At 40.8% G+C, this 19125-nt stretch overlaps 2 protein-coding genes across 7 annotated transcripts in view; one reads left to right on the top strand and one right to left on the bottom strand.

Moving 5' to 3' along the window:
* The window catches only part of PRUNE2 (prune homolog 2 with BCH domain), a 233612-nt gene that overhangs the window by 180006 nt on the left and 34481 nt on the right, over nt 1-19125 (top strand). For all 6 annotated transcript variants that reach the window (XM_032477876.1, XM_032477872.1, XM_032477875.1 and 3 more), the window contains 2 exons: nt 15367-15446; nt 17395-17595. In XM_032477876.1, the coding sequence (XP_032333767.1) occupies nt 15367-15446; nt 17395-17595 (281 nt within the window). The remainder of the gene's footprint in view (nt 1-15366; nt 15447-17394; nt 17596-19125) is intronic.
* Nucleotides 17594-19125, bottom strand: part of GCNT1 (glucosaminyl (N-acetyl) transferase 1) — a 143581-nt gene continuing 142049 nt past the window's right edge. The window contains exon 8 of the transcript XR_004319284.1: nt 17594-17946. The gene's annotated coding sequence lies outside the window, so the exon portion shown is untranslated. The remainder of the gene's footprint in view (nt 17947-19125) is intronic.

The following is a 19125-nucleotide window of genomic DNA, read 5'->3' as shown; positions in this document are numbered from 1 at the left end:
ATTTATTCCAAGTTATTTTAACCCAGACTCTCTAAGGGCTCTACCTAGATTATCCTGCTTTAAAGTAACATTGTTGTTATTATTACTTACTTGTGAGTCAGCAGTCCGAGGCACTAGGCAATTTGGTAACCAGTCCAAACTGGCTACTAAGTAGTGGAAGTTAGATTCAAACTCAGGCCTTCTGACTCCAGGGTGTAAGTGCTTACTGGTCACATACCTTTGTTTGTCAGTCAAAGGTCTGGGGCAAACATCCCAAGTTTCTCTAGAACCTTTGGCTGGACTTCTTTATGAATCTCGATATGCTTCCAAAGCCCGTTTTATTATGGTCTTAACCATTGTCTATGAAATGAAAATAATTTTACAGCCATCTTACTGGGTGTGCTCTGAAGCTGCAGGACTTTCTTTTTTTAAAAGAGGTTTCAGGGGAACTAAATTCCTTCCAGTCTATGCATTTAGCCCATTCACATCCAGTCTCACTCAGGAACAGGAGTGACAGCAGTTTTTCTGAGCAGACCCAAGAATCAAGGGGCATTTCTGACTCCACCACCTAGGTGAGAGAGGATTTTATAATCCCAAATGAAACTCTGCACAGCCCCAGCTCCATCCCTCAGCCTGAGTGGAGCAGCGGCAGCAGTGGCCACCAGCTCACTGGGAGAGCTGGGAGGCAGGTGATCAGCCTTATTTAGCTGTGCCCGTGATCATGTGACCAAAAATGGAGGCGAATCTGTATTTCCAGTTAACTGCTCCAGACCGGGGATGCTGAGGAGCTGTAACCAAGCATCCTTCTCGCTCTCCCGGTAGCCAGCCTCCTCTTGTCCTCACAAGGTAGGTGGGTCCTGGTGCGGTTTTAGGAGGATTAATGGCCAGGAGGTCAGATTGCAGTGGAGAGTGTTGTTCTCACAGACTGGTCTATTGCAGCTAGAAGTTGGAGGGGGAGAGGGGAGGGAGATGAGAGGATGCAGAGCTCTGCTCAACCCCTCGCAAGTGACAGCTGGCAGCTGCATTTCATGCAGTATCAAGTCATACTGGAAGGGCTTGTGGTCCGGCATGCTGTCTCCTGCCCCTCCCTTAGTGATCAGGTAATTAGGTAACACAGACTCTGCTATAAACGTTTTTTATTCCTTTACATTTATGATGAGAATGGAGATAGAAAATCAAAAGAAATGACAGTTTGGAAATTGTTTAGGACTCTTGACTAATGGGTATTAAAATGTCTATGTGGATTATTGTGACAAGCAGAGCGGCACTGGTTCAGTGGTGTTTTTATTTTTTTTTATATTATTGCTAATAGTTTTTGAAGCCAGTAACATACCCTTCTTCCTAATGAATCCTGCAACCTTTAAATCTTACCTAAGTTCGAAGCTGCAGAAATAAGTCAGCCTCAAAAATGGGCTTATGTTGCTCTCTGCCTTTTCAAAATCAGAAGACAGAGTACGCTACTTAGAGAATATCAGTATTTCACTGAGAATCTAAGTTATGTGAGAATCTGACCAAAAAAAAAAAAAAAAGATCACCTGATCAATTTCAAATAAGGAATACATGGGTTATGAAATTCCTCTGTGGAAACCAAAACACGTAACTAGACTCCCACCGAGGAGTGACTTAAAGTGTGATTCTGTCTGAGATCAGAGTACTGGTCGTGGTGATTTAAGGGAGAGGGACATAAGCTCTATAAACTGCCTCCTCCTTTGACGTGGTGTGGATTTTACTAAACCGCTATTCAAGCCCAGCTTCCAGGCTCACCTCCCACCAGATGGTCCCCCCAGTCCCCTCCTATAGAGAAGAATGGAAGCTGCCACGGAATGAGTCCATTTCAAAATGTTCATTTGGTGAAAGTTTTCTTAAAAGCATAATTGATCACATTCACGGAATGTAAAAACTAGAATCATTAGATTAAACTTCCTGGTAATTAAAAAAAAAATGACCTGTGATATTTCTCTAAATAAGAGTTACCTTATTTGGGAGAAAAAAAATGCCTTTATGGAAATGTCTCTATCAGTGACTTAGATATACGCAGGTTAGTGAAAGCACTGTACTTTAAAAATGGCTTGGACTTTGCTTTTCAACTCAAAGACATAAACAAGATGTGGCTGTTGTCATTCTCAGTCAGCAGTGCCTAAACATCCCCAGGACATTCAGCTTTGTGATGCAAAGTTACCCTTTCCATCCTAAATAAAGAGCTAAAGCTTCCTGAGTGCTTAAGGGTAATGAGCCAAATTCTCCTTCCTATTAACCAGAAGTCAAATTATTTTTTTCCCACTGACTAGGGCTCTCTTTTGGAACATCCCAGTGAATTTCTGTTTGCATTCCATTTGAGTTTTCATTCTTGAATGTCTTTATACTCCGGGAAGGATTTATCTCTTGTTAAATAAAGGATCACAATACTTTTTTGATCTTTAGACTTCATGCTTTCTAGTTAGCCAGAAGAGAGTGTGAGGTTTGCACATAGGTTTAGATACTCGATAGAGGTTATGACAGGAAAGTTTGAGTTCACCTCTGGCAAATAAAAGCTTTTTTTTCCTTAGCTAGCCTGGAATTGCTTGTCCTTTGAGATGCCAGGATTTTGCAGACAGAGGCTTTCCTTGAACCAACTTGCTGCCAGAGTAGTATTTGAACTGGGGACAGGTTCTCAATTCCGGATCAATTCTAGTTAGTAGGATAGTTGGAGGGAAGGGGAAGGGATGAGAAGTGGCAGAGGGAAAAGTATTGAAAGGCAGATTCTGCCCCTGGTATCCTGTCTGCCTCAGAGTTGACAAGGAACATTGGAATACAGTTTTTTTTTTTTTTTTTCCCGGATTAATAATGTCAGAAATCATAGGGTACTGGTAGGTCGGTGTGCAAAAGGGGTGAAGGAGAAGAGGCAGTTGTGTTCGCCCCCTGTCTGAACACCATGATCATCTGAGGGCTGTGTTAAGCCATTTGCCTATGATTTTGATAGTTGCTTGGTTCTCCGAATTATTCTTGCATCCTGAATTTCAACTGCTAAGGGAATATAAGCTGAAACAAATTGTAGAATTCACTTTGACTCTCTTCCTCAGTTGATAGGCAAGAAAATGAGCCCTAGTTAGAGTGAGGGGTTGGCTCAGTCAGCCACTCAGTCAGTGGCTGGACCAGGATCAGAACCCAGGTGGCCTAGCTCTTCTATTTCCTTTCACCTCAGGGCCTTGGAGAAGTGCTTAGTAAAATCTGGTCCATGCATTTGTTTCTCAGAGCTTAAAAAAAAAACTTCCCACTCTTCTATTTTAAGAGCAAGGTGGCATTTTCGAATTCCTTTGCAACCCTTGGAAATTTGGGGAAAATGAAACTGAACTCCATCCTCAGAGGTTGTGCATTTATTATGAACAAGATGCTATCTGTCCCTAAAGATGGCATCTGTAAAGGTTGTAAAAAATTACAGAGGTAATTAAGATGTAATCTCTTCCTCAGTCCACAGGGAGGAGGGGTAAAACTAATGGCTTGCAAAGGGTGGAGTAAAGTCAGTAGTTCCGTGAGAGGTGGACCCGAGGGCTCTGGGTGCTGAAGGTGGGAGAGCCTTGCTCCTTCTCCTTTGTTGTAGGGGAGCAAGTACAGGATTCATGGATGGGGTAGAGTCAACAGCCGGGGGAAGAAGCATTTCAGCAGAAGGGAATATAAACCAAACTATGGAGACAGGAGAACTGTTAGCAAGATGTGGGAAGCTAGGAGGTCACGTTGTCTGAAAGGCAGAGCATTTGGAGGATGCTAAGAGTGGATTGATCTAAATGGTGGAAAGCCCTGAGGGTCAAACAAAGAAATTTGTATTAAATGTGTTGGCAATGGGAGGTCAGAGTTCTTTGAGTTGGGTGTTGCGATTGGTGATAGACTGGCAATGGTGTTGGGGAGACGGGAGGCAAGGTGAGAGGTGGTCATCCCCCTGAAATCTAATACACTGGACTGGGCCTAGGGCCAAAAGAAGAGAGCCAATTACAGAACTGCAGACTTGGAAGAGAGGTATGGTGGTTGAATGTTGAGCGAGATAAGAATCTTCTGGGGAGGTGTCTGGAGAAGAGTTGGTACACCCTGTGATAACCTATCAATTATCATTTCATTCTTCACAATTGAGACTGCAGCCTCACTGCTCTTGAAATTAGTTAACAAACAAGGTGAGGAAAGCATGGCACTCTCATCTGAACAGGACAGAGCTATCTTTGGCAGAAGCCCTTTCAGAAAGCTGAATCCACACTGGATTAGTCAGCATTAGGTCACGGTCCCAATGCTGGGCTGTGGTTTCTATGACTACACTTCCATCGTTACCAAGAGTGCAGGTCTGCAAGCCTCTCTACGGGGGTGGACCTTTCAGTGGGATGTGAAGAGGGTGAGGACTTTTTCTTCCAGTTATCTTCTTCCCTCCTGGGCAGCGGCTGACTGACTCTTACCTTACAACCAGAGGGAGGAGAACTCCCACTCTGAGGACAGGGGTCAGGCCAAATGGTACCCCTGGCAAGCTCCAGGAAGATTCTGACTCATACAGTAGAACAGAATGAGTCTTGCTCGTGGGCTTGGGGGCTGAGGACAAAGGGGGGAGACAGGGAGCAGGAGAGCTCATATCTATCCCCATTCCCTCTCCAGCCCATCCACAAGATCCAGCCCAAACACTCCTACCTCTTGTCGGGAGGTGTCCAGGTTCATCCACCCTGTGCTTACATTTGGAGGAACCACTCCTGTCTCTGAAATTCCATGGTCATAGCTAATGGATTTTACCCGACTTGCGTTGTTTTGTGTGAACTTGTCTTTTCCTCTTTTTTTCTCCTAGATTTTAAATTCTCAGATACACGCAGAATGTGTGTCTGAACCATGCTCTTTGTAATATACCCTCCCCCAGACTAATGCTTTCCACATGGTTCTAGGACTGAAGTGTTTATTAAATTCTTACCCAAAAGAATAGCCTGGGAAGCAAACAGTGAGTACCAGAGAGGCTACATCTGTCAACGCTTGTGGGAAACTGGTTTGGAAACCCTAGGTAGACAATCAGAATTTTAGGGATAGTTTTGCCTGAAGAATGAGGTCTTTCAAAGTCCCTCCCTCAAAAATTCAGAAAGGAACACAGGCTTTATGGAGTGCCCTGAAAAGCAGGATTTAGTGTTGTCTAACTCCAGTATGGAAGACCCATTCATAAAGCCACCATTGCCCATGAAGCAAGAGAATTAAGAGAAGAATTTAAATGTTGCCACTGGAGCAATTCCATTTTTCTGTGTCCAGCTCCCAGAAATGCCCGGAAAAGGTGGATGAAGTCAGAATTTCTAAAAATAGCTCTTTCTAAAATAAAACAGGAGTGAAGCCAACATAATATGATCTCAGGAGAGCAGCTGTGCAAAAGCTAGGTTAGGAGGGCAGGTAAAATGCAGATGAGAGGAGAGCTAGAGATGGTTGATCTATGGAAAGTCAGCGTTGATAACTGAAAGGAAGCTTGGGATGGAAGTAAAGCCCCATTCCTGGGCTGGCTGTGGGGAAGTTTTCCTTGCTCATTAGACTAAGTTCAGGGGTGAGCAAAGGTCATGTTCTTGATAGAAGGCCTGAGACTGAATTTCCCATGAGAAGCCCCTCACCAGATTTTTCATGCACTTAAGAGTTTGTAAGCTCAAGGCTCGTTTCTAACTAGCTTGGTGGGTAGGTGGCTGGTCTTAAGCTGTTGATTTTATTTATTTTATTTCCCAATACTAACTTTTATTCACCAGCAGGGACCTAGAGACTAGCAAATGTGAGTCATATACCAGACAGAGTCTTGGAATCCCATGTAATGCTGTCATTCTGTGAACAATAATTATTTAAAAGCATAAGCACTTTTTTCCCCCTAAATAGCTGTCTGCATTTACACAGTGAAGACATACCAATGTAAAAGAAATCACTACATGAATCAGCTCTCCCGGTGAAGTTGGCATAGCTGTATGATTACTGACTATGTCCCTCAAGAGAGTATGAAATTAATTGTCTCATAAATTAGCTTCGCAGGCTGTGATTACACTATCCAGAGGGGCATGTGTAAGTAAAGGTGAGGGCTGCTTTCTCTCAGCCTCGAGGGACTGACGTGGGTTTCTCCATCCCTCCAGATCTGCCAGGCAGCAGTGGAAGGGCTTTTCAGTAGAAAGGATGAGCGCAAGGACTGACACAATTCCTTCTTGAAACTGAGTGTGCTGGTGAAGGAGATGCAGTTGCTTGAGTTGCCATAAGAAAGTGGAATAGACTGGGTAGCTTAAACAACAGGAAAGAAAAATTTTTTTCACAATTCTGGAGGCTAAAATTCAGAGATCAAAGTGTCAGCAGGATTGGCATCTTCTAAGGCCCCTCTCCTTGGCTTGTAGATGGCCGCCTTCACCCTGTGCCTTCACATGGTCTTCCTTCTGTGTGTGTGTCTGTCCTGATCTCCTAAAAGGTCACCAGTCATGTCAGATTATGGCTCACCCTAATGACCTCATTTTAACTTCATTACCTCTTTAAAGACGTCATCCCCAAGTACACTCACATTCTGAGGTACTGGTGGTTAGGATTTCAACCATGAACTTGTGTGTGTGGTAGCGGGTGGGAGTCCAAAATCTAGCCCATTGCAGTTACCGCAGGGATGTGACAGTGGAGGTGCTGGGAATTCCTGTTGATTCTATGGCTGGTGACCGCTCCCTTTCCCCCACTCCATTTGTCATTCTTCAATGTTGAGTCTAAGGGTCTTGGGGTTCCATGACCATCTCAGAAATTCACAGTGAATATGGGAAGCCTAGTTGGCCCCAAATCTTACAATGGTAAGAGTAATATTAAATAATATAGTAGAACTTTTGCCAAACACCTGACTCATTATCTCTGAAATCTCACACTATTCCTCCCATCATACTCATTTTGCAGATGAAGAAAGTAAGTCTTAGGGAGGTCAACTAACTTTACCATAGCTACATGGTTAATAAGGGGCAGAGGTGGGGTTGATTCTCTTGACCCCACCATGATGGATTGCTTCCCTGTTTGTGAGCCTTGTCTTTTCTTAGGTAAAGTGGTCTAAAAGTCTAAGGAGAAATTCCTTGCAGGAGAATAGGTTGAGGGTGGAGGCATGAAGGAATTTCTTTTCAGCTTTGAATTGGGGATCTAAGCAAGCCCAGAATCCCCAAAGAACATGGAAATGTTAAGTGTGATTCAGAGTTTTCCCAGTGCCAGGACGTCAGCTAACCTGGGTCTGTTACACCAAACCATTGGCAAGATGGAGGAAATGAGAACAAGAGGTAGGAATTGGGATTCGAGATGCTGGAGCTGCCCTGGAGGGGGGACAACTTCTCCTCCAGTTTGGTGTAGTCCTATTTTTCTAGTTTCGCTTTTGTTGCCTGTGCTTTTGGTGTCACATCCAAGAAATCATTGTCAAGCCCAATGTCATGAAGTTTCCCCCTACGCTTCCTTCTAGGAGTTTTATAGTTTTAGGTCCTACTTTTAGGTCTTTCATCCATTTTGAGTTAATTTTTGTATATGACATAAGGTAAGGGTCCAGCTTTATTCTTTTGCATGTGGATATCCAGTTTTCCCAGCACCATTTGTTAAAGAGACTGTCCTTTTCCCATTGAATGGTCTTGGTATCCTCATCAAAAATCATTTGACCACATATATATGGGCTTATTTCTAGGTTCTCTATTCTATTCCATTGGTCTGTGTATCTGCCTTTATGCTGGTACCACTCTGTTTTGACTATTATAGCTTTGTAATAAGTTTTGAAGTGAGAAAGTGAGGCCTCCAATTTTGTTCTTCTTTTTCAAGATTGTTTGGCTATTTGGGTTCCCTTGAAATTCCATATGAATTTTAGGATGGATTTTTCTATTTCTGCAGTAAATGCGCTTGTGATCCAAAGTGCTTGCCTTTGAAAACCACTGTTCTAATTTTTAGCAAAATTACTGAAATAATAACAGCAGTAATATGTAACCCTTCTGTAGCATCAACTAAGATGTGCCAGGTAGCACTCTCAAGCCTTACCTAAATCAACTCATTTAATTCTTACAACAGCATCCTAGGTAGGTAATGATACTTCCCCCATTTATAGATGAGGAAACTGAGACCCACAGGAATTCTCCATCTTACCCGAGGTCACACATTTAAAACTATCAGAGTAGGATTCAAGTTCAAGTAGTCTTACTCCAGAATCCAAGACTTCAGCTGGTATCCTGTACTCTTTCTGGAAGAAGGAAAATATTGTACAGGAATTTAGGTTGCATTTGCTACACTCTTGGTAGATAAAGGCCAAGATCTGGAGAAAGGCACACATATCTCACTGGGTTATGTCTCAGACCTGTGCTTCCCAAATTTTATTCTGTATTTATATGTGAAAGAAAGAGGAAGGGAGGAAGGAAGGAAGAAAGGGAAAGGAAGAAAAAAGATTCCTTGGTCAAAATGAGGTAAACAAAATCAAACTTTTTTTCTTGGTACGTTTTTTCTTTGTATTTAAAAACATTATTATAATTATTATTATTATAATTATTATTATTATTATTTCTTTTTTTTTTACTGAAGTATAGTTGATCTATAATGTGTTAGTTTCTGGTGTACAGCATAGAGATTCAGTTATATATATATATATATATATATATTCTTTTTCATTATAGGTTATTACAAGGCATTGAGTATCTTGTGCTATACAGTAGGACCTTGTTGTTGAGCTATTTTATATATAGTAGTTTGTATCTGCTAATACAAAACTCCTAATGTATCCATCTCCTGCTTCCCCCTTTGGTAACCATAAGTTCGTTTTCAATGTCTGTGAGTCTCTTTCTCTTTTATAAATGTTTATTTGTATCATTTTTTAGATTCCACATATAAGTGATATCATGCTATTTGACTTTCTCTGTTCTACTTATTTCACTTAGTATGATAATCTCTAGGTTCACCATGTTGCTGCAGATGGCATTTTATTCTTTTTTATGGCCGAGTAGTATTCCATTGCGTATATACCACATCTTCTTTATCCAGTCACCTATTGATGGACATTTGGTTTGTTTCCATGTCTTGGCTATTGTAAATAGTGCTGCTGTGAACATTGAGGTGCATGTGTCTTTTTGAATTATATTTTTCTCCAGATATATGCCCAGGAGTGGGATTGGTAGATCATATGGTAAGTCTATTTTTAGTTTTTTAAGGAACCTCCATACTGTCCTCCCTAGTAGCTCATCTACCAACAGGAGGATAGAAGGTTTCCTTTTTCTCCACACCCTCTCCAGCATTTATCATTTGTAGACTTTTTAATGATGGCCATTATGACTGGTGTGAGGTGATATCTCATTGTAGTTTTGATTTGCATTTCTCTAACAATTAGTGACTTTGAGCATCTTTTCATGTGCTTGTTGGCCATCTGTGTGTCTTCTTTGGAGAGATGTCTCTTTAGGTCTTCCGCCTATTTGTTTTGTTTTGTTTTGTTTTTTGATATTAAGGTGTATGAGCTGTTTGTATATTTTGGAAATTAGTCCCTTGTCAGTCACCTCATTTGCAACTATTTTCTCCTGTTCTGTAGGTTGTCTTTTCATTTTGTTGATGGTATCCTTAGCTGTGCAAAAGCTTTTAAGTTTACTTAGATCCCATTTTAAAATTTTTTTCTTTTATTTCCATTGCTCCAGGAGCTGGTTCAAAAAATATATTGCTGTGATTTATGTCCAAGATCGTTCTGCTCATGTTTTCCTCTAGAAGTTTTATCGTATTTGGTCTTACATTTAGGTCTTTAATCCATTTTGAGGTTATTTTTGTATATGGTGTTAGAGAATGTTCTAATTTCAGTCTTTCACAGGTAGCTGTCCAGTTTTCCCAGCACCATTTATTGAAGAGATTGTCTTTTCTCCATTGTATATTCTTGCCTCCTTTGTTGTAGATTAATTGACCATAAGTGTGTGCGTTTATTTCTGGACTTTCTATCCTGTTCCATTGATCTTACCCCATTGATCTATGTGTCTGTTTTTGTGCCAGTACTATACTGTTTTGATTACTGTAGCTTTGTTTTATAGTCTGAAGTCAGAGAACGCGAGTCCTCCAGCTCTGTTCTTCTTTTTCAAGATTGTTTTGGCTGTTTGGGGTTTTTTGTGTTTTTGTACAAATTTTTTGTTCCAGCTCTGTGAAAAATGTCATTGGTAATTTGATAGGGATTACATTGAATATGTATACTGCCTTGTGTAGTATGGCTATTTTAACAATATTGATTCTTCCAATCCATGTAGCACATGGTATATCTTTCCATTTGTTTATGTCATTTTCAATTTCTTTCACCAGTGTCTTACAGTTTTTGGAGTACAGGTCTTTTGCCTCCTTGGGTAGATTTATTCCTAGGTATTTTATTCTTTTTGGTGTGATGGTAAATAGAATTGTCTCCTTAATTTCTTTTTCTGCTATTTTGTTGTTAGCATATAGAAATGCAACTGACTTCTGTATATTAATTTTGTATCCTGCAACTTCACCAAATTCATTGATGAGTTTTGGTAGTTTTCTGGTCACTTCTTTAGGGTTTTCTATGTAGAGAATCATGTCATCTGCAAACAGCGACAGTTTTACTTCTTTGTTTCCAATTTGGATTCCAAAGTTCTGCTTTTGTAGTTGGTCCTTTACTCTGTGGTGCCAGGACTGCCATGCTACTGCATGCTAGTTCCTTTATTAAGAAGTGTAAGTACCAGAAGCACAAAATCTACTAACATGCATGGGATTCATTCTCAAATTGGAGAATTCCACTTAGGCCACGGTTCCCCACTTGGTGGTGTTTGTGATTAGAAGTATAAATAGCACTGTATCACCTATGAGCATGGTTTTTTTTTTTTTTTAAATAGACTTAATTTTTTTAGAGCAGTTTCAGGTTTACAGCAGAATTGAGCAGAAAATACAGAGTTCCCAAATAGCCCTCCCCACACATATATACTCGCCTACCCTCAACATCCCTCATCAGTGTGGCATATTTTGTACAATCAATGGACCTACACGGACACATTATTATCAACCAAAGTCCATCGTTTACATTAGGGTTCACTTTTGATGTTGTACGTTCTATGCACTTTGACAAATGCATAATGACATGTAGCCACTATAGGATCAGACAGAATAATTTCATTGCCTTAAAAATCCGTTGTGCGCCCTCCCTCCCTCTCCCCAAACCCCTGGAAACCACAATCTTTTTATTGTTTCTGTAGCTGTGCCTTTTCCAGAATACCATTTGGTTGGAATTGTACATTTTGTAGCCTTTTCAGGCTGGTTTCTTGCATTTAGTAATATGTCTTTTAAGTTTCTTCCATGTCTTTCATGGCTTGATAGAAGAGGATGGTTATTTTTGCAACTTCCTGGATTGAGTGGAGCCCTTAGCTAATTCAATCTATTTTATTTTCTAACATCTGAATTCAAGGCTATTTATTTTCCCTCTAGGAATTTCCTTAGCTGCTTTCACAAGTTTTGATATGTAAGGCTTTATTGTTCAGTTACTTACAAATGTGTTTTTCGATTTCCAAACTGTCTTTTTATGATTGATTTGACGTACAGCCCTCAAGTCAGAGAATAAGGTACATCAATATTGACTTTTGTTATTTCACGAGACATTCTATATAATCAGTTTTCATGAATTTGAAAAAAAATGTATTTTTATTAAGTGCAGATCTGTCCATTAGATCAAGCTGTATTAGTACATTGTTCAGATCGTCTGTATCTTTATGCATTTTTTCAGACTGATTTATAAATTCTTGAGACATATATTCAAATTTCTCCTTATAATTTATATTCAATTTTTGGTTTTTGGCCTATGTTGTTAAAAGCATACTGGCTCTGGATCATTATATCTGTGAAATTCCTCCTTTTATCATAAAATAATAACTTTCTTAAGCCTTGATAATGCTTTTCCTGCCTAAAGTCTATTTTGATACTAGTGACTCCTGCTTTCCTATGGCTAATGTTTTTTTGATTATTTCTTTCTGTATCACTTTATCTACTTCTGTATTATTATTTTTACATGTTCCTTTTTGAAGCAGCATGGCTACTGTGGGTAAATGACACTATCTGCTATGACAAACCCCAAATCTCAGTGCTTTAACATCAGGAAGTTTTACTCTTCAATCATTATCATCTCTTTCATATTATCCTTTAAAAAAAAAAAACACTCTTGCTGCTGGTTCTTCTGTTATGGCGTCTGTGGGCAATCCTTCATCGTGTTTTTTTCCGTAGTGTAGTTTGTAGCTGGGGGTGGGGGTGGGGGTGTGAGTTCATTTTTCGTAGGTTTTTTTTTTTTCCTCCTAAGTGGATTTCCAGTGACTCTTAGATTATAAAAGTAGCATTACCAACTGATTTCACATTTGATTCTTCTGGAACGCTAGGACTCCAGGCCTTCAATAGTCCTAGGTGAATTTTAATTTTAATCTCTTCCTACATCATTCAGGTAATATAAATTGAGAAGTGTTTGGCATACAAGTAGCCTCTAATTCTCATAGGTGGCTTTTTACTTTCCACCCAAGATTCCAGGCAGACTATGCCTTCCAAGGCCAGAGGATAAAGTTTGCCCCCCTAGCCCCCTTTTCATTAAAAGAACAGCTCTTTAAGGGCCACAGCCTTATTTAGAAGTTCAGCTTTAGGCCTTTCTTCTGTCACCTGGAGGTCACTTCTGTTGGGCCCTAAGTCCTATGTCCAGTCCAAAACCCTGTGGGCTGCCTTGCCTCAGCTTTCTAGAATCACTCCTCATTGCTAGCACCTGGGGATTTCCCCGGTCTCTCTCAAGTTTAGAAATGTATTAATTACTTTTGGGGTGTTCTGTCTGATACAGCATTTCTTTGCATTTATAACGATAAACGGCATTACACCTTGCTAGACACTTTCTAGTCTCCTCTTTTTAGCAAAGAAAGCAGACTGAGAACCCAGGGGTTTCTACCTTGAATTTAATAGCATTGTTTTATTTTGATTATATATCTGTGACTGTTTTATGTGAGTGATTCTAAGTTTCCATATATACAGTGATACAAACCTTCCTTTCAAAATAAACTTATGTAACTAAAATAAATCAATTTAAAGAAAAATATTAAGTTAACTGACAAGTGCTATGTGGCTAAGCAAAACCCATAAAGGTGGTATATTAATAATGTTAATATACTCATGTTTGTAGAATATTTGAAAGCATTTGATGCTCTTCTGAGCTTTGCCCTCCATTTTTAAAAATGTTATTTTGTGCTTTAGCAACCAAGACAAGAAGAGGTGTATCAGCAACCAGAGCCTGGGTTGAGAAAGTGGGAAGCGGTTACCTAAATCAGGGCGTAGTGTGCATTAGCTAGTCCCTTCAAAACAAACAATAAAGATCAGCTGTACTAGTCGGAATGGGCTAGGTTAGCATGTGGTAACAAAGAAACCCAATACCTCTGAGCAAAACAAAACAAAAATTTCTTTCTTGCTTACATACCCAACAGCCACTTGGCTGTAGCGCCTCCGCAGGCACCAAGCTGGGAACAGCACGCGGCACCTACATGCATGCTCCTAGTTCTTCTGCTCAGAAGTGACACCTGCCAATCTGCTCTCATTTCATTTGTCATTGCAAGTCACGTAGCCACCCTAATTTCAAAGGAGGGCAGGGAAGTACAATTTTACTATGTGCCCCAAAGGCCGAGAGCCAGAAATATTTGAAGAGCAATAATGATTATGAAAACCATCCAGCAGGCGGACAGTTCTGGATCCGTCCTGTAGGTGGAGACGTGGAGCCGAGCATCTGTTGGGGAGGTCGGCCATTGAGAGCCTGACCTGTGTTTACAACTGTCCATCCTCTGTGGCAGCTCCATCCTGTACGCAGACAACCCCAAATTAAGTAGTGACTACAGACGGATAAGGTGAAATACTTACCTTCACGATGGAATGATCTGTGACCTCACAGATCCCGGGAGGCTTCCATTACTGATGGTAAAACTTCATTCTGCTCCATTGCCAACTGTTCTGTTTGGCCACTGCGTTTCTACAGATATTTATAGACCTAACGTATGGATGTGACTGAAGTAGTTACAATGAGCACAACCTGGGTTTCTCCTAGGTTTGCCTCCAGGCTATATCCTGGGTCAGCATACCTACTCTGTCCCTGGGGTTTCCTAAAAAGTCCTCATGGCCTTTTATAGTATTTGTGGCTTTGTGAGAGGCCCCTCCTGTGAGTACTGCCTGATCACGGTGTCAGCTTTTCCCTTCCCTCATGCATGCTACCTCTGGCTTTCTAGCACCTTCTTAACAGAGTCTCTGCTCTGTGTTGCAAAGGGGTATTGAGAGACGAAGATCTCAATATTTGTTGAATGAATGAAAGAAGCACAGTTATCACTAGAGACATAGGAGTTTGTTTTTATCATAGTCTTCACTGACAGTAGAGGGTTTAACTTGGATCCTGAAGAAAGTGATCATCCAGGAAAGCAAACTCCCAGTGTTTGGTAGACCCAGACTGAGGTGGAGAGAAGTCTCAATAAGAGAGGGAGGGAGGAATTAAATTTAGCACTTCAACACAAAGGCTTACCCTGTTTAAATTTAGGTTAGCGCCTCCATCGGAAGTATTCACCCTGGATGAGTGAAATTAATGGAGGCCACTAAGAAGAAAAACATCATTGTCATGATAAATGGGGATGTACTGAACAAGGGTCAGGAGATAAAAATAAGTCAAGGGGAATCTATTGTGAATGGTGGTCAGCTTCATACAAGAACAGATAGATTTGTCACAGTTCTCTCCAGTATTTTTTCCCTTCCACCAGTCTTACTAAGTACACTAATATAAATACTCCTGGATTTGACCCTGATTAGCAAGAAAAGATAGTAACGTAACCAGAACCACCTTCACCAACATACCATTCACAGTGAATCCGTAAATATTCCAAGAAGGAAGGAAAATACCATCAGCTGGTACCTTCTCAGGAATGTTCGGCACTTTACATTCATTGCTTAATCTTTGAACAACTCAGTGTCGTGGGTGGTACACATAAAGAAAGTGAGGCCGGCAGAGTATGCTCTTAACTGCCCACGACAGTTTGTCACATGCTTAAATTTATCTGGAGGAAGAGAAAGATACGAAGTCAGGTCTGTCCTGACTCCAAAGCACATGTATTGCCTCTCTTTTTGGAAAAAAAAAAAAAAATTGAAATGTCCTCTTTCGTGTATTTTATTAGTTATTTGCTTTTCCTGTTTTTTGAATTTTTTACTTGGGCTGTATTTACTTATGTGAACTGCTGGGAAAAGTGAGGTGCCGTGTGCGCAGAGGAAAACCATGTCCATGGTCTTGGTCCCTGCAGAAAGTCTGTCTTGGAATGTGGGGCCACTTATGATAGATTCAGTACACATACTTGGTTTATTCCAAGTGATTTGAAAATGTTATCCTGGAATCTCTGGTTCAAACCGACCCCCACACAATTGTTTACACTCTGGTTTTCTTTTTTTCAGGCTCCTGTCAGAGGATGCAGGAATGGACACCGCCTTTGAGGAGGGAACACTGAGTCCCGGGGCTGCGGACATGAGGCCTGGTGAGGGAACATCTGTTCATTTCCATCAGTGCTATTATATATCCAAATATGCTCATTATTCAGTGAGAGAACCATTTCCTGTGCATCCAACTTGTGATGTCAGTGATAAAAGTGAAGAGAGTTGAAAAAAATGTGTGCGAGGAAGGTGTTAGGCTTGATATGGTTGGTTAATTTCATAGTTGCCTCGAATACTGGGCCATCTTTTACCTCCTCGGCCATGGCTGGATCTGCCAGTGTTTTCAGTTCTTGTGATAATTAGCTGCTGTTTATCATAATACCAAATTCTAGCTGACTTCTAAGTTCACCAAAATTATACTAACACGGGTGAATGTTTAAAATTAGAAGTGCAATGTCGAGAATGCTCAGTATCCTGATTATTAAAAAAAAACAAAACCACACTCTAAGAATTTACAACCCATGGTATATACAAAGAGGACTTTCAAATTTTCAGTTGCAGCTTAGATGACTCCCACTTTGGACTAGGTTCACTCCTTTGCACTGTACCAGCTTCAAGAACTTAACCAAGATCCTGACCCCTGATGTTATCAGTCAAGGCTAGAATTGAGGAAGAGGGAGTCAACTTTTTTTTTCCTGTCTGAGTATTTAAAGTACATTCTTCAAAATATTAACCATGTGACATAACTATTCTTACATGTTCTGTGGCCAAATAAGCATGGTAGCCTCTGCACATCTCCACGCTTCAAGGCTCACAAACCACTTTTGAATAATAAAGGCATTAAAGCTTTGGTTGTCCTACAGGTAGCAGTTAGCCACATGTGGCTATTTAAATTAATTAAACTAAAATAAATTTGAAAAGTTCAGTTCCTCTACTGCACTTGCTTTATCGCAAGTGCTCAAGAGCCATATATAGAACATCTCTATCATCACAGAAAATTCTTTTGGACAGCACTGCTCTCAGAATGCCTGTAATACAGAAACCCAATGTTTTATAAATTTATTGGTCAAGAGAAACTATTTTTCAGGTGAAACACAAGTGCATTACATAGAACACAGTTTAGGTGATGTTCTATACAGGAAAAAACAAAAAGCAAAAAAAAAAAAAAACCAAAAAACCTTCATGACAAAGAAACAGGGTTAACTTCCTTAGGATAAGACCAGAGTTAGAATTCCAGAACTGAGGTGTATACCAAATGACATTCAAAACAATCTATGATAGGAAATCCTGTAATTTCTATTGTTAGGGTATCTCTCTACCATTGTTTAGTTGGGATCAACTGGGTTAAAAAATGACTTCTCCAGGTGTGCTTCTGAGGTGAGAGGCACTGAGCAGCAAGATGCGTGTTACAGTGAAAGGGTAGGAGCCCCTCCCACGAGCCTTCCGTAGAAGACTGTCGCTATGGTATAGGAACTAACAGCAGTGTTGGCGTAAGAGGTAATGACTGCTTGACCAAGGAATGTAATCTGGGAGGATACCTCAGTTTTATTGGGGGAAAAAAAAGAATGCCAGCCAAAGAAAGGTCACTGCAGATGATACACAGAGTTGTCAAGAACTGAAGTATTTGGGGAGTGTCTGTGAACATGACATAAAGTTCATATCCTCCATCCTATAGGAATAAATTTTATATGGATTATTATGAATTATATGGAAAGTTTAACTCTCTTTCTTAGGTCCTATGCATCATAAAAAATTCAATTCAATATTGTATCAGTGTCAAGTTTTCAAACTTGAACAGGGCTTTTCTAAAAACTAGTTCTCCGCTCACTTAGCAATGGCTTCCACTTCCTATTTCTACATGGCCAGGGCTGATGTGGCTGGGGCGAGCCAGTGCTGAGGCCTGCTGGTTGTGGCGTGGGGGTTCCAGAACCCATATAAGGACTTTTACCAGGTGCCTTTGCTGAAAGGGCCTTAACGCTGGGGCCCACGACCACTGTTGGCCACCATGTGTGTGGTCTTCCACTTAATGTTCCTCCTCTTTCTGTTCTTTAGAACCTCCCAATTCGCTGGATCTTAATGGCTCTCATCCTCAGAGAATCAAACTCACAGCCCCAAATATCAATCTGTCTCTGGACCAAAGTGAAGGATCTGTTCTCTCTGATGATAACTTGGACAGTCCTGATGAAATTGACATCAATGTGGACGAACTCGATACTCCTGATGAAGCGGATTCTTTTGAGTACACCGGGCATGGTAAGTTGCCAAGTCGGCAAGGCCGAAGTTTTGTGGAAGGTGAAAGATTATCTATTCCTGTCTAATGCCCTCGAAGTGGCATTAGGAACAAACCTCCCATTGTGTTGCAGGTGGCTCCTTCCCATGACTTCTAGAAGCTTCTGTTATCTCAGGTCATAGGTGGCCACAATTGACAATTTAGAGCTTGACAGGGCAGGTATGGGTCACAGAGGTCATACACAGTCATTGCTCCTTTGTTAAACCCCTACTATATATGCCAGGCTTTGTGCTGGCCGCTGGGCTTCTGGGGAAATTGTTACATGCCGTGTCATAAGAAAAGTGGAGCTGGGTTTGCTAGAAAGAGAATTTAAGCTGCAAGATAAAATTTGAAGTGGAGAAATTAGAGCTTACCAATTTCTTTGTACAAGCTCCCACAGTCTGGAATGTTCTTTCTGGCAAATTCTGACATGGCTGGCTCCTTCTCTTTATTCAGATCTTAATCAGATGTTACCTCCTCAGGGAGGCCTTCCTTGACCTCTGTAATCGAAGGCATTCCCCACCCCCACCTCCACGCCACTCTATCCCAGGAACTTTTATTTTCCAGAGGGCATGCTCATTGAAATCACATCATTTAACTATTTGCTGGCATGGTAATTATCTTTCTCTTCCCATTAGAATGTCTGCTCCCTAAGGACAGGGCCTTATGTTTACTGCCATGTCTCTGATAAAGTAGGAAGGAAGGAGGGATGGGGTAAGACTAAAACATAAGAAAGCTAAAGTTGCTAGATCAAACACTGACACTCCTGATATGACCAGGCACTCATTTTAGTTCTTTCTCTTGCTCGGTGAAATTATTGCTGAGTAAGAAATAGGTAAAAACACAAAACATTTGCTTTCAAAAATGGCATCATGTAGTTTCAGTTTTACAGGGTGGCGTGCTCTGATTTTATAATATTTAAAATGGAAAGTAAGAGAATCCTGGCTACGGCTACTGCTTTCCTACACTGTGAGAATTACTCTAATAAAAAAGAAATACCACAGTTGAATGACGCCCTGACTTTTACAGCCATGCTAATTCCAGCAGTTTCGTTCATAGAAGAACATATTTAGCAAATTAGGAGAGTCGTTGTCAAATTACTTACTTACTTCAGCCACCGGGCTACAAGCACGGCCAGCATAGATTTTAGACCCTGCCTTCACACGGCAAAAGGCTTTATTTCCTGAAGCTAAGAAAATGGATGTGGCTAAACTACTTGTGTTACAGTTTATTATGTTTAAGTAGAGTTTTATGTTGCATTTTTATCATGTTCTAGGATTTTTATAGTTACGGGAATATTTGACCCTGTGGGTGGAAATACACAAATAGGAGGTGAAAGGGCTTGACTCGATACTCTTCTGCCGTCTCAGCTGCTCCACCCTTCCTTGCGGTCCCCAGCTGTCCCCGCCCTTCTGCTAATAGACTTTTGACTGTAAAAGTCATGCCTTGACCTAAAATCCCAGAGAAGCAGCTGTGGCATGACCCTGCGGGTCCCTCCCTCTCCTCCCCCTGCA

The sequence above is a fragment of the Camelus ferus genome, chromosome 4, assembly GCF_009834535.1.
Source record: "Camelus ferus isolate YT-003-E chromosome 4, BCGSAC_Cfer_1.0, whole genome shotgun sequence".
Classification (NCBI taxonomy): domain Eukaryota; kingdom Metazoa; phylum Chordata; class Mammalia; order Artiodactyla; family Camelidae; genus Camelus; species Camelus ferus.
Note: the sequence above shows the minus strand (reverse complement) of the source record. Positions and strands in the feature narration are given on the sequence as shown.